Genomic DNA, 15,354 nt, shown 5'->3' on the forward strand with positions numbered 1-15,354 from the left:
CGATGCCTTCGTTCAGTTACGTATTGCTGTGCTGATTTTATCAAGATTTATCTTATCACGTTTCATTATTATTTACATGAAATATATATATATATATATATATATATATATATATATATATATATATATATATATATATATATATATATATATATATATATATATATATATATGTATATATATATATATATATATATATATATATATATATATATATATATATATATATATATATATATATATATATATATATATATATATATATATATATATATATATAGTGACCCCTCGTTTAACGAACACCTCGGTTAACGTAATTTCGATTAACGAACTGCCTTCCATAAGGATCTTCAATTCGGTTAACGAAAAAAAATTCGCTTAACGAACTTCTTACGAACCGACCTCAACATGTTTTCGCTTGCACTGACCGGGCAACCAGCTTTAGTATCAGTCCGCCAATACATTAATCGGTTCTAGGGCTTAAATTCCTTACTATTTTTGTAAATATCAAGAAGTTTATACTATTCAATAATTTTAAAAGTTTAATATTCAATTTTTTAGTCATTTTAACAATTATTGAACAAAATTGAAGGTAAAGTGACTAGTTTAATGCGCGGCATCCAGCCTCTTTACACAGCAAAGAGGCGTCAGTCTCTCTCTGTTTTCACTGGAGGTAACATCTTGCTTGAGACTCTCTTCAACTAAACGCTTTTTTTCTGCGTTTCCAAGCAAATTATTGGTCATTTTGAAATATATTCTACATATTGACAATATATAATGCAGTGCAGTGTTGATTTAAAGAAAATAACCTTGAATTACACCAAGAGAGCTAAAATTTTATGGGTGAAATGGCGCCATGGGGTGACTTCTCTTCCACCCCAATGCCTTCTCTTCTTCCTTCTCCTCCACCCCCATTCTAAATCCCATCATCATCATCCAGGAGCCTTCTACATACACACCTCAAAGTAAGTGAACTTTTCTACCATTTTTGTTGAATTTAGGAAATTTTCGGTGAGCTGGAACCACTACCCAAAACCCATTGAAACAATGGTTTCGTTAACGCTTCGTTAACGCAACGACCTTCTGGAACGATTGAGTTCGCAAAGGCCACTGTGATATATATATATATATATATATATATATATATATATATATATATATATATATATATATATATATATATATATATATATATATATATATATATATATATATATATATATATATATATATATATATATATATATATATATATAGATATATATATAGATATATATATATATACGGGGGTTAGGTAACAGAGATACCTGAATGTTAAAAATCCGTGTGCTTTGCTGCCCCCAAACCCTGGCCCCATGTCTTATTTACTGTATATACCTGTATACCTGTATATCAGTACTCCGTTGTTTCCATTTTCCCGTGTGATTTTATCAAGATTTATCTTATCACGTTTTCTTGTGGTTACATGAAATATAATATATATATATATATATATACCTATATAATATATATATATATATATATATATATATATATATATATATATATATATATATATATATATATATATATATATATATATATATATATATATATATATATATATATATATATATATATATATATATATATATATATATATATATATATATATATATATATATATATATATATATATATATATATATATATATACATCCTAGTTTAACGAACACCTCGGATTAGCGTAATTTAGATTAACGAACTGCCTTCCTAAGGATCTTAATTAGGTTAACGAAAAAACGTTACATAGCGAACTTTACGAACCGACCTCAACATGTTTTCGCTTGCACTGACCGGGCAGCCAGCTTTAGTATCCAGTCCGCCAATACATTAATCGGTTCTGGGCTTAAATTCCTTACTATTTTTGTAAATATCAAGAAGTTTATACTATTCAATAATTTTAAAAGTTTAATATTCAATTTTAGTCATTTAACAATTATTGAACAAAATTAGAAGGTAAAGTGACAAATTTAATGCTGCGACATCCAGCCTTAATACAGCAAACAGGCGTCAGTCTCTCTTTTGTTTTCACTGGAGGTAACATCTTGTGAGACTCTCTTCAACTAAGCGCTTTTTTCTGTGTTTCCAAAGCAAATTATTGGTCATTTTGAAATATATTTTATATTGACAATATATAATGCAGTGCAGCGTTGATTTAAGAAATAATCTTGAATTAAACCAGAGAGCTAAAATTTTATGGGTGAAATGGGCCATGGGGTGACTTCTCTTCACCCCAATGCCTTCTCTTCTTCCTTCTCCTCCACCCCCATTCTAAATCCATCATCATCATCATCATCGGAGCCTTCTACATACACACCTCAAAAGTAAGTGAACTTTTCTACCATTTTTGTTGAATTTAGGAAATTTTCGATAGCTGGAACCAATTACCCAAAAACCCATTGAAACAATGGTTTTAGGATTAACGAACGTTTAGGTTAACGAACGACCTTCTGGAGCAGTTGAGTTAAGTTAACGAGGCCACTAATAATATATATATATATATATATATATATATATATATATATATATATATATATATATATATATATATATATATATATATATATATATATATATATATATATATATATATATATATATATATATATATATATATATATATATATATATATATATATATATATATATATATATATATATATATATATATATATATATATATATATATATATATATATATATATATATATATATATATATATATATATATATATATATATATATATATATATATATATATATATATATATATATACAAGTAAATCACTGTAAGTGCGCTTGATCTAGGTATATGTGATAACCAAAGAAGAAAACCAGAAGTTCAAGGCGCTTAGTGTAATTCATCTTCAGGGATGAGTACAGACTAAAGATAAGTACAAAACAAGGTGTATATATACAGAGGAGGTGAGACAGGTCCACAATGGTCAGGTATTAGGTAATGACCTAACTAATCTTTAAATAGCATGGCAACCTTCTGACCTGACTACAGACCATTGCAGTGCTATTTAAAGATTATTAGAGGTCATACCTAATACCTGACCATTGTGGACCTGGTCTCACCCTCCTCTGTATATAATAATCTTGTTTACCTTTAGTCACTCACCAAAAAACAAAACGCTGGGAACTTCCTCTCTTGCAACACATGTCTCCATGCGTGACGAACAGTTGCTACAGACAGCTGATCCCATGCCTCCACCAAGAAGTCCACAGCTTTCTTGATGTTGAATATTCTCCAGAATTGTTTTAAAAGTACTTGTTGCTCTGCCAACTGTTGATCCTCGTCGTCTTCGCTCTTGCTATCGGTGGTGGTGTCACTCAGGTTACGCAACTCTTCCCTGGTGTTGGTGTAGTCGTTCAGGAGCTGGAATTTTTTTGTTGAGAATGCAGCTTTCACATTGCAAATCAACTCCTGGTCCATGGGCTGGATTAAAGACGTAGTGTTGGGAGGAAGGAAGACCACTTTTACGTTGGGGGTGACGATCTAACAGTAGGGGCGACTGTCCTGGTGCGTTGTCCAGCAGCAACAAAATATTAAATGGGACATTCTGTCGCTCACAGAATTTCTTTACATCGGGAACAAAACAGTCATCAAACCAGGAGAGGGACAGTGTAGAGAACATCCATGCCTTACGTGCGGTCAGCCAGTGGACATTTAGCTTGGTCATGTCCATGCTCTTGTAGGCGTGCGGCTTGCGTGCTGTGTGGATCACCGATAATTTGAGCTTACAGGTAACGGAGGCATTGGTGGTAAACAGGACGGTGATGCACTCCTTCTGCAACTTCCGGCCCCGAATCTTGTTGGCATTCTTCACAACGAAGGTCTTGGAAGGTAGCTTTTTCCAGAAAAGACCAGATTCGTCCATGTTAAACACCTGGTCATCGGTGTACTGTCCTTCCTCCATAATCTCACGTAAAAACGGAGGAAATTCCCTAGCTACAACACGGTCAGCACTATCTTCTTCACCACCAATGTTGATATTGGTGCTCTTGTTCCTCTTCTTAAACCTCTGTAACCACCCAGAGGAAGCATTAAAGGGTTTGGGCTCTGTAATTCCCATCTTTCGTGCCACTGCCATGTACAGTTCACGTGCGTAGTCCTTAACAGAGCGCGTGTCGACCGCCATGTTCCGTCGCGCCTGACGCACCAAGTACCTCACAAGTAATTTTTCTGTCTTGAGAAGCACCTGGTTGTGAAAATACTTGATCATAGAAGCACCTGTAGACTTTGTGATCTTCATGTGCTCCTTTATCTTGGCTGAATCCTTCTTTATAGTCCGGATCGTAGATTCGTTCACGCCATGCTGGCACGCCAAATCAACCTGCCTTGTTCCTTTCTCCAACTCTTGGATGATGCTATACTTCACCTCGTAGCTTAAGGAACGTCGTGTCTTCTTTGGTTTAGTGCCGCTGGGTCCAGGTAAGGAAAGGTTTCTCTCTGGGGGTGGTGGTCCGGCGGAAGCCATTTTACGGAACAATGGATGCGCGTTTACACGGAGTGGCCTTGAGGGATGAAACTGCCGCGGCTAGGTCAAGCGTCGTCTTTCCTCCCTCCCTCCCTCCCCCGGGTGGACACGTCATAATACTTTAAGCCAATTACAGCTAGCAGCAGAGGGGGGTAGGGATGCATGGCCAATCACAGGTCTGATACGTCATATGACGTCAGTGATAACGCAACAAAGACACACACTGCGCAACCTTACCGCGCCGCTTGCCCAAGCGGAGGGAGGAGGAGGGAGAGGCAGGCAGGCAGGCGGGCGGGTGGCGGGTGGGGCGAATCTAAAAATAGCGTCGCGCCGGACACTCTCCGCGTAATGGGGTTCACGTACCGCGTAATGTGAGCACGTGAGGTTCTGGCAAGGCACCGCGTTAACGTGGAAACGCGGAATGCGGGACCGCGTAAAGTGAGGGTTAACTGTATATATATATATATATATATATATATATATATATATATATATATATATATATATATATATATATATATATATATATATATATATATATATATATATATATATATATATATATATATATATATATATATATATATATATATATATATATATATATATATATATATATATATATATATATATATATATATATATATATATATATATATATATATATATATATATATATATATATATATATACTGTGCACAACTTGTAGTATCATTATCTCGGTAATGACCCTTTCGTATTCCTTCTCAGACATAATTATTCCTGTGTCATTTAGTGTTAATTCTAATCATGCTTCTGTTTACAAAGGAATGATACATTTTAATTCTTATTTCCCTGATCCCTTTCCAGTCTTCAAGCTTCTTCAAGTTTGTCTCATCCCTTCCTTACTAGTTATTCTTTCACTTAAAAACCTTTTAGTCCTCCTACAACCCATACCTGATAACCCTACCTCTCATTCTAAATTTATAAGAATCAGTTGCTTTTAAGTATGCTCTCCATCCAACATTTGCTTCCTCCTTCCACAGTATATCCCCTCTTGTATTGTTAACTGCCATTTCCATATATTCTGTCACCTTGTTTATCTCCTTCCAAAATTGGTTATGATTTCCTTTAAAACTTTGTGACAGCTTTCCTGCTCATCTTTCATTTGCTCCTTTTTATACCTTTACAGTTTTCTCTTTACATCAGTCCATTATGCATAACTAACTCAACCAATACCATGTACTGCCATTTTCTCCCCTGATTTTTCATTCCAGTATTCCTATATCCATACACCTCCACTGCACTTCCTAGATTTACAGTCTTAAACTGCTCCAAATTTACCTCAATCCTTTCTACTTCAGCCCCATTTACTATACAATCAAAGACAAAAGTCGTGTCGCAGCTTTGTCTGAAGATTATAACTCCTGAAACATATGAGAACCCTACCACAAGTCAGAGCGCACCAAAAGTTTTAGCCCTTCGGCATATGTTTTCACCAAATTTCACGACACGACTTTTGTCTTTAATCCTACATGTCAACACACACTTAACTACCCGTTATTTATTTACATCTTTGAATTTTTTTATTTATTGTAAGATCCTTGACTTTTTTCTTATTATTCTGTTGTGCTCTGGACCTCTTATTCACTATACTTTTCCATACACCAAATAATAAACAGAAACTTCATGTGGAGTTCCTCTTAATACTCGTATATCTTCATCACCCAGTTTGCTTTCCAAACCTTTGTATATGCTTGAAATATAGTTGTTGAGTTTTAGACTAGTACTATACTGTATCTTGAAATTGTCATATTTAAGTTTTTATGGATAATGATCCTATCTACATTTTACTCTACTGTAATTTTAATGTGGATTAGACTTAGAGATGTTGCACTTAAAACACAAGCAAAAGGTATGTTTTTGTTTTTTTTCCATGATTAAATCTTTTAGCTTATCATTGTGCCACTACCATCACTGGCCAATACTTAATTCTTGTTATTTTATTTGCATTTTTTTTTTCCTCCTTATAGTTAATGACCGGGTAATAGATGGTTCAAAACATAGCCATCTGAGTCCCTTTCCTGACACTATTTGGCTATCCTGCTCCATTATTTTTCTTGTCTGGTGTAATTTATTAAAGAAATTTTAGATTTAAATATTTCAAATGTGACTTAAGATCGTAATTCTTTTACAGATGATGCAATCCGTAACTTTCCTAGCATTGACGAAAAGCAAGTAAGAAATGCAATCCGGCGCAAACTGAATACTGAATCACGCATATATCGTAGCCAAGAAAAGTTTGGAGGGCCTGGGAAGCGCAATGGTGCTCAGCGACGCAGAAGCCGGTTTTCTGAGTCACCTAGGGCCTTAGTATCAATTGAAAAATCAGACAGGGAGAAAGATAAAGGACCTCCGATGGTAACTCCTAATGTCACAGTTGAGAAAGCACCCTCAAAAGACTCTCGTCGAACTTCTTACGCTTCACCTGGACAAGCTCAACAAACAACTGACAAAGATGGTAAAAGAGATAGTGATACGTCATCATACTTTAATAGACAAGAAAAATCTGCCCTAAGATTGAGTGAACAAGCTCAAGTATCAAATTCAGCCACCCCAACTCCTGTAGCAACACCAAGCCTTCCATCTTCATCCTCCTCCCCAGCAGCTATCTCTGATAAGAGTTTTAAGATATGTCATGAAAATTTGGTGAAGGCAGAACTTCCAAGTGCTACCCAATATTTGCCTCAAGAGTACTCATACCCATCTGTCATGCCACCACATGTTAGTCAGGCTTACTTGCCACACCACATGGCAGCTGCTGATCCCACTTACTTGCGACGCCTTGAGATGACCCAAGGTGCTCCTCATCCTGCAGCTCTTTCATACACATACCCTCATGCTACTTTACCCACATCAGAGTCTATGGAACCTAGCCTTCATATGTAGTGTGGTGATAGAAAAAGTTTCAGATTCCAGTGCAAATATAGTTGTAATAGAAGGCCGTACACAAGAAATCCTATGTCGGATTATCTTAAGATGAGCAACAACTCTTGCTTGTCGTCCATTTTCTATGCATAGTCTTAATGTACTGAAGATCTGATTTATGCAGTGTCAGTTGAACAAAAACTTAATTTTTTAAGCTACTTCAGTTGTATTATAGGAAGAAGGCAAATCTGGATGTATAAACTGTAGTCAAAGACTAATGTTAATATGTCGTGGATAAAATTTTAAAATTTGGTATTCACTTATTGAGAAAAAGGACTTCATTCTTTATATATTTATCCCTTTCTTTAAAAGAGTGATGGACACTACAGTAATATTATTATTGACAAGTTATTATACCCACATTCAATAAACAATTTTATCTGTATAAAGCTGGGAAGCACAGGAAATTTCTTCTCTTAACATGGTATCTGTATATATCTACACATTCTATAATAGTTATCTCGTTAACACTGCCAAGCTTATCTAAGTAAAATCTCTCTAATGTGTCATTCTTCATTCAGTATCTTAAAAATATGATTTTTAAAATGTGTACAATAATTGCTCAAATTGCTAAAAGATGTTGCCACATTCATTTCATTAGTAGTTGAAAAGTATAGAGATGCATGCTTAATAAAATAACATATACCAAATTTTTTCACAAATGAAGAAAGATTCAGTATTTATGTACAAAAATGACTGTCCTCAATTTTTTATATACAGTCATTTTTATTTCCTCTCTCTAAGCCAGACTTTTTTATGTTTTGGTATCTTTTGATTGTTGTTGATAACCATTCTTGTTTTGAAATTTATGTTAACAAGAGCAGATACGAATTCGCATTTCTGACGCTTGTGGTGCTAGTAGTACTGCGCATGCTTCGTACTGTGCATCTGATTTAACAGTCAAGGTCATAGGTACAGCATGGCTGCAGCCACAATTTTGGTTCGGGCTGGAAGTAATAACGGAGGAAAAATAGTTTGTGAAAATATTGAGTCAAGACGTGTATAAACGGTAGAGGGCTACACTTATAATGTATACAGCCTGAACAACATCAACCTAGAGAAGTCGACTTGTGAAAGAGACCTAGGGGTACTTGTAAGCCCGGACCTACGGCCTAGAAAACAGTGCGTTAATGTTCGAAATAAGGCAAACAGAGTATTGGGTTTTATATCTAGAAGTGTAAGTAACAAGAGTGCAGAGGTCTTATTGCAACTATATCTTGCGCTAGTTAGGCCGCACCTCGATTATGCGGTTCAGTTCTGGTGCCCCTATTATAGAATGGATATAAATTCACTAGAGTCGGTGCAGCGAAGAATGACAAAAATGATTCAGGGACTTAGAAACCTTCCATATCAGGATAGGTTAAAGAAACTTAACTTGCATTCCCTAGAAAGACGAAGAGTGCGGGGAGATATGATAGAAGTATTTAAGTGGGTGAAAGGAATCAATAAAGGGGATATAGATAAAGTTCTTATAATATCCGAGCAGGATAGGACTCGGAGCAACGGATTCAAGTTTGATAAGTTTAGGTTTAGGAGGGAGATAGGAAGAAACTGGTTCACAAATAGGGTGGTGGACGAGTGGAACAAGCTTAGCAACTTTGTAGTAAGTGCGGGAACTCGGGAAAGTTTCAAAAGGAGGCTAGATAGATTCATGGATGATAGAGAGTGGTAGTAACTCTCGACAGGAGCTGCCATGCACAGGCCAACCGGCCTATTGCAGACTCCTTATTTTCTTATGTTCTTATGTAGGCCTTCAGCTGTTTCTGTATACCGACACATGATTTCCCATGTTCGGTTGCATGAGATCAATTTGCCATCAAATAATTTACAATTAGAGTAGTGGACGAAGCCAGGCTCTTGAATGAGAAAAAACATCCTTGGTGTTTGATGTTATTATGGAAATAGCCTGCAAATATGATAATCTAATCTGTCAGGTAAACAGTATGTACATTCATACGACAATGTATGACTAGATTTATGTTTCTGAACACTATTAAGGGAATTTTCGAATTTATTCTTACTGTGACAGTCGAGTCTACTGTGTGCGTGTTGAAAGTATGTGAAACATGATTTATTTTCATGTACAGTATCTGGAAAATTTTACACTTCTTTAAAGTCCTTATTCAAATTTTTTTTATTTAAATCGCATTCATTCTACATAATTATTATAGGTGGACCTTTGCCATTATCCATATTGCACAAAGAAACAAAGATACAGTACTTTGTAATTTCAGTAATTATACAATTTATACTAAGGAGTAAGATCCTCTCATGGTTTTGATCATAGAGGCATTATTTGTATTTGTTATTATTTTGATAATAATTTGGGTTTCTTGCAAACACATGCTGCAGCTTGCTTTATACTGGAAGTTCTCTTATAAAATACCAACAGTAAAAGAGATTTCGTTCTAACTCATTAAATTTGTAGACTTTACAGATTCGCCCATTTTAATTTTATTCTGATCCCCGACATTAAACTTAGAAAGTAAAATTCCATAAACCATAAACTAGAAAATGTCTGGCCTTGCAGAAAATTATAGAGAAGCAGAGCTGGGTGAGGAGAAACACAATGGGAAAGGTTTTTATTTCATTAAATTTGTTTATTGTACAGTGAACCCTCACTTTACACGGTCAATTGAACCCACAGTGGCCCACGTAAGGCGAGAAACGCGTAAAGTGAACAACATAACATATGGGATTAATTGAAATAGAGATCGGGCCGACCCCCAAACTCCACTTTTTCAGACACAATACCTACATTGTAGTAAAAATAACTTCTTAATTTTATAATTTTATGCACACACAATTAATAATTAAGAGAAATATCAATAATATTAGGTTTTCTAACACTTACATTAGTAGAAAAGATGGCTGGGCACACGGGATGGGGGGTTGGTTCCGAAGCAGAGGGCAGATTATTGGCCCTCACCTGTATCACTTGTATCAATTGTTTCACTATCCACCACAGAGGCTTGCAGGGCCTCTTTGTCAAACCCCTCAAAGTCCATATAAGTCCATATCCTCACTACCATTATCACTGACTTGGACCGGCTGTGGTGGGTGGCGGGTGAAGAACTCGGTAATGTTTTGATGACTGGGCGACCTTGTGCGCACCCTGCCTGCACCGCTCTCCGCGTAAAAGAGTACATGCACCGCATAAAGTGAGCATTCCGTGTTCGGCAGGGTACCGCGTAAACGTGGAAACACTTAAAGTGAAACCGCGTAAAGCGGGGTTTTACTGTACTGTATTTATATATTTATTTATTTATTAATTTAATTTTTTCTTGAGGGCAAATGATACAGACCAACAAAATAAAATTACCCTAACAGTTTTATGTTATTTTCTTTGGGTAACTTAGGTTTTAGTTACATTAAGATAAATTTGATTGTGTAGCTTCATTTTCTGTTGACGATAATCAGTTGTCAGCTAACACATTCACCTTTGCTCAGTCTACTGGCGTGGTTCTTGGTTAATTTAAGTATATATGAAGAATACTAAAAAGAAAAAAAAGAGGTAGTTAATGATCATAATGAATATTATAACTTTAGTCATAAGTAAGGATTTTTTGTGATACTATTATTAAGCAGGCATTGCAAATTCATAACAATTAGACAGAATCCCTCAAACCTGGAACTCTCCGATAGCCGGAATTTAAATTTTCTTGGAAAATCATTTCCAAAGCTAATTCAGGCTTGGGAAAATTTTTCTGAAAGGCACATTTTCTGGAAAATTCTGAGAAAATTTTCCAATACCTGGAAAATTCCGGGGATGGGGGGAGATTTTTCTGGGTTTCAGAGGTGATGTAATGGGCAATATCTGGAACTTCTGAGAGCATTTTTCCGTTACCCGGAAGATTCCGGGATGAGGGATTTTTCCGGCTTTGAGAGTTGTCTCGCAGAAATCTCTCATTCTCGGAAGTGCTCTGCACCAATTTGTTCCAGCTAACAGAGATATCTCTCTATTTGATTTTTTTATCTTGGTACAAACTGTCATTTAATGTAACATAAGCCTAAATATTGCATTATGTAATTTATATGCATTCATACAATTATCATTATGAAATAGTATCAGCAGTTAATATGAATTTTGTGATACATTGTGCATTGGATGAAATTTGAGCAATATTTGTTGAATTGAAATATGAGTCTTGGAAACAAATGTTAGAATTCAGAACACTCCTTCAGCACATTGGATGGACTATATTAGTTAGAGAGATTTTAATTACAGGTTAATTCCTTTTGACTGCAGCAGTGTGTGAATTCAAATGGTTTGAGTTCTATCATAGTCTTGAGCAGAGATAAAGTTATCGAAGCATGTGGTTTTCAACTTCCCTGCCATCCTACACTATTAGCCATTTAGTGGCATTGCACAAAATGCCATGTTGCTTAATAGAAATGTTTTAATTGGTTATTATTTTATAATCTTGAAATTACGCCAAATATAATTATTAGTATATAAATCTCGCAACATAAAACTTCTAAAATAATGAATTTCATGAGTTTATTACCATATCCTAGATATTTACTAAGATTTGTCAGTGTTAATTCTTTAGATGACTGCTTATGTTAAGGATTTGATATAAAACCCCCAAATTGTCTGGTTTCAACTCGGTCATTTCAGGTCCAGTATTTCTATTGGCAGTTACCAATTAAGTATACAGTATAACATACTAGTAATCACCAATTAACTACATATACCAAATCCTTAAGAAGTGTTACATTTATTATTTAAAGTTTTTGTTTTATATTTTACTTTTATTAATATTTTTGTCAATAACCATTGTTTTTTATGCTCTTAAATATTTTTGTAACCCACCATAATTATAAAATATTAAGAATTCCTTTAGTCAGTCAAGGACAATGTCTTGACCCTATAACTTATGCAGTTTTGTATTATGCCATGACTCATGGCACAAGTGGATCAAGTGAAAGCATCACTCTGCCAGCTCAATCATTATCTCATTGTGGAATTTAAACCTTTTTGCAGACCAAGGTTCTTTTCATGAAGTTCTGCTTTGATGATTATTTAACTTGCAAGTGGATTCCGTCTAAAGATTAACTGATTATATACTTGGTACATATGCTGTGAAGAGCTAGTTGAATTAAGTAACAGAATGTCACATTGTCGTTTATGACATTATTACCATGTCAATGAAGTAATAGAGATCATAAATAGTTATAGCTGTGGTGGGTTGACATCTATGTGCATATTACCTCCTTGTCTCTCAAATGATTTTTGTAGGACGTCTAAAAATTGGGAATCATGTCTTTACCTTGTATATAATATACCTTGCATGTGATGAATGGCAGTAGCATTTGGGGGACACCAAAGGTAAGGCAAAGGGTCACTTCGGATCCATGTTTTGCAGTAAGGGGTGAAGAATAAGTTAATACAGGTGGTCCTCACTATTCGTTGGGGAAGTGTTCCTAAAAACGGCAAAACAAATATATCAGTGAAGCCAAAATTACCATAATCATATTATTAGTTTGGGTTATGTTCCTAGGTTTTTTGTTTTGTTTTTTGTTTGGCCTTTTTCTCATATAAATGGTACCGCACTTCACCCCCTGTGCTGCGGGAATGAGTAGAGACAGATTTACTGTTGCCCCATGCTGCAGTTACTCCCAAGAACATTCTTTCACATTTAAAATTGTCTGCTTATTGATTTCAGCCAATATGGCTGCCAATTGTTTCTGTGGTGGTCTTCACTATACTGTATGCCCAATGAATATATTGTCAGGCCTTGGCACCAGAAGTGAGACAAAATGTCATTTGGTTGGAGTGGTAGGCAAGTCTGAAGGTATACCAACTCAAGACATCAATAATAATATTCACTCTTGGAGAGAAGGACGGAGAAAGATAATTTCTTTCAGAACTCTTTGATTGTGAAGACAGAACCAAAAGTGAATTTAGTGAAGATGAAACGATTGAAAGAACAATACCAGTTACGAACTATGGGGGGTGAGAGTTGGAAGAGTCATGCAGCATGAGGACTCCACTGACAATTTTCAATGCTATATGTCACAGTAAATTAAAAGCCCTTCAATAATTTTGTTCGTATAATTGTTAAAATATACAGAGTATTTTTCTGTCTAAACAAATAGTTAAGTTAATTAAAAACATTCTTGACTTTACTGTAAATGGGAGTAATGGAATTCAATTCAATGGGTGCTGGAAAAAGATTAATACAGTATACAGTGAGTTCTGCTATAACGCGTGTTTTGATAACGCGAATTTGCTCTAACGCGATTTATGAATAGAGGAACAATATTTGTTAAATGCGAACGCTTGTTTGCTATAACGCGATTTTTGCTTACTATTTCTCCAATTTTGTGGTATTAACTGTGAATATGGTAAAGAAGAATATCTCCAAGAAGCGTTCTGGTGATAGAATTCCCGGTGATGATCGTAAATGAAAGGCTATAACCCTTGAAGAGAAGCTTGATGTTATCAACCTCAAAATCACCCTTTTCCCCCATCAAGTTACATTCATATTTTTTCAAGGTAAAGTGTTACATTTACTGTATGATTTCATTATTAGATATGAATGTAACATTTATTTAGACTGTGCTATCCTTTGTGTTAGGCTAACTACTAAATTTTTTCGATTTCGAGTAATCTGCACCTAACCCTATTTTCTCCATAAGCCCTGTTATTTCTATTACGCGATTTTCTATAACACGATATTTTACAAGAACACAATTATCGCGTTATAGCAGAACTACCTGTACACATAAAACCTTCTTTAATGATATATATGATATAAAAAAGTAAATGGAAGACACTGCAGAAAGCCTTAACATATCAATACTCTAGTAAAAATTACAGAAACTGTAACAAACTATCAAATCTTTCAAATGGAAATATGTTAGTGGAAGAGTTGTATGTGTTGCTGACATTATGTATACTACTGTTTCTTTTAAGAAAATTTAGATGTGATTGAATGTTGGTCAGTGAATCTGGTGATTATGCAAGTAGACTGAGGGCCTTAGGACTAACAACTCTTCAGACCAGAAACAATAGAGTAGATCTCAGTGTAACATTCAAAATCTTGAAAGGAATGGAAAATATGAACCTGGGCCATTTCTTTGTGATGTCACATACCACCAATGCAAGGGGATTGCCAGTTTATCATGTAGAACAAACAAAAAAAATAGCTCACACAGGGTGGTAGACTGATGGAATGGTCTACCAGCCCAAGCTTTGGCTTTTTATAGCCTTAGACAAAATTATCAAGAATAATGGAGGGATCTGACACAGGCCGCTGGCCTCCTTCCCTGAGCTAATAGGTAAATAAAGTAAACACCAAAAAAATAATAAAAAGTACTGTAATGTCAAGAGCTTTGTTTCCAAATAATCGTCATTTGTACATAAGTTTCGCAGGAGGAAACGATATTTGGAAAAGGGATGGAGAAAGGGACAGTTAATTGTTATTTATAAAGTGGGAGTCTAGAGACAACAAGCTCGACCTCTACTGTATGGGCAGGCCAAGCATGAACACAGCTGATTGCCATCACAAATAAATTACTTTTAAAGTTTTGAATAAATTTGTCAGAATTGTTGATGCAGTACAGTAGTTATGGATTATAATAATATGGTATATTTGTTTTTCCATAAAATTCATCTAGATCGAATGAATGTGATAACTTATTAATGTGCAGTATATATCAGATGCCAAGAAGATCGATCAGCCATGTCACCATTGTTATTCACCCTGTATCTGTACAGTATATATCTGGCTAAATAAACTTTCAATATCTATATCAATGTAGAAAATATATAATTATTAATAAGAGTGATGGCAAGATTGTCTAGCAGTATGTAGACTGAAAATAGTATTTATGGCTGGAGATAACCTTTGCT

At 35.0% G+C, this 15,354-nt stretch overlaps 1 protein-coding gene across 1 annotated transcript in view; it reads left to right on the forward strand.

Moving 5' to 3' along the window:
* The window catches only part of LOC121874693, a 36,296-nt gene extending 27,663 nt beyond the window's left edge, over window positions 1-8,633 (forward strand). The window contains exon 7 of the mRNA XM_042378945.1: window positions 6,703-8,633. Coding sequence (XP_042234879.1) covers window positions 6,703-7,454 — 752 coding nt within the window. The 3' untranslated portion in view covers window positions 7,455-8,633. The remainder of the gene's footprint in view (window positions 1-6,702) is intronic.
* Window positions 8,634-15,354: the final 6,721 nt, after the last annotated feature.

Source organism: Homarus americanus, unplaced genomic scaffold, assembly GCF_018991925.1.
Source record: "Homarus americanus isolate GMGI-L3 unplaced genomic scaffold, GMGI_Hamer_2.0 scaffold34360, whole genome shotgun sequence".
Lineage (NCBI taxonomy): Eukaryota > Metazoa > Arthropoda > Malacostraca > Decapoda > Nephropidae > Homarus > Homarus americanus.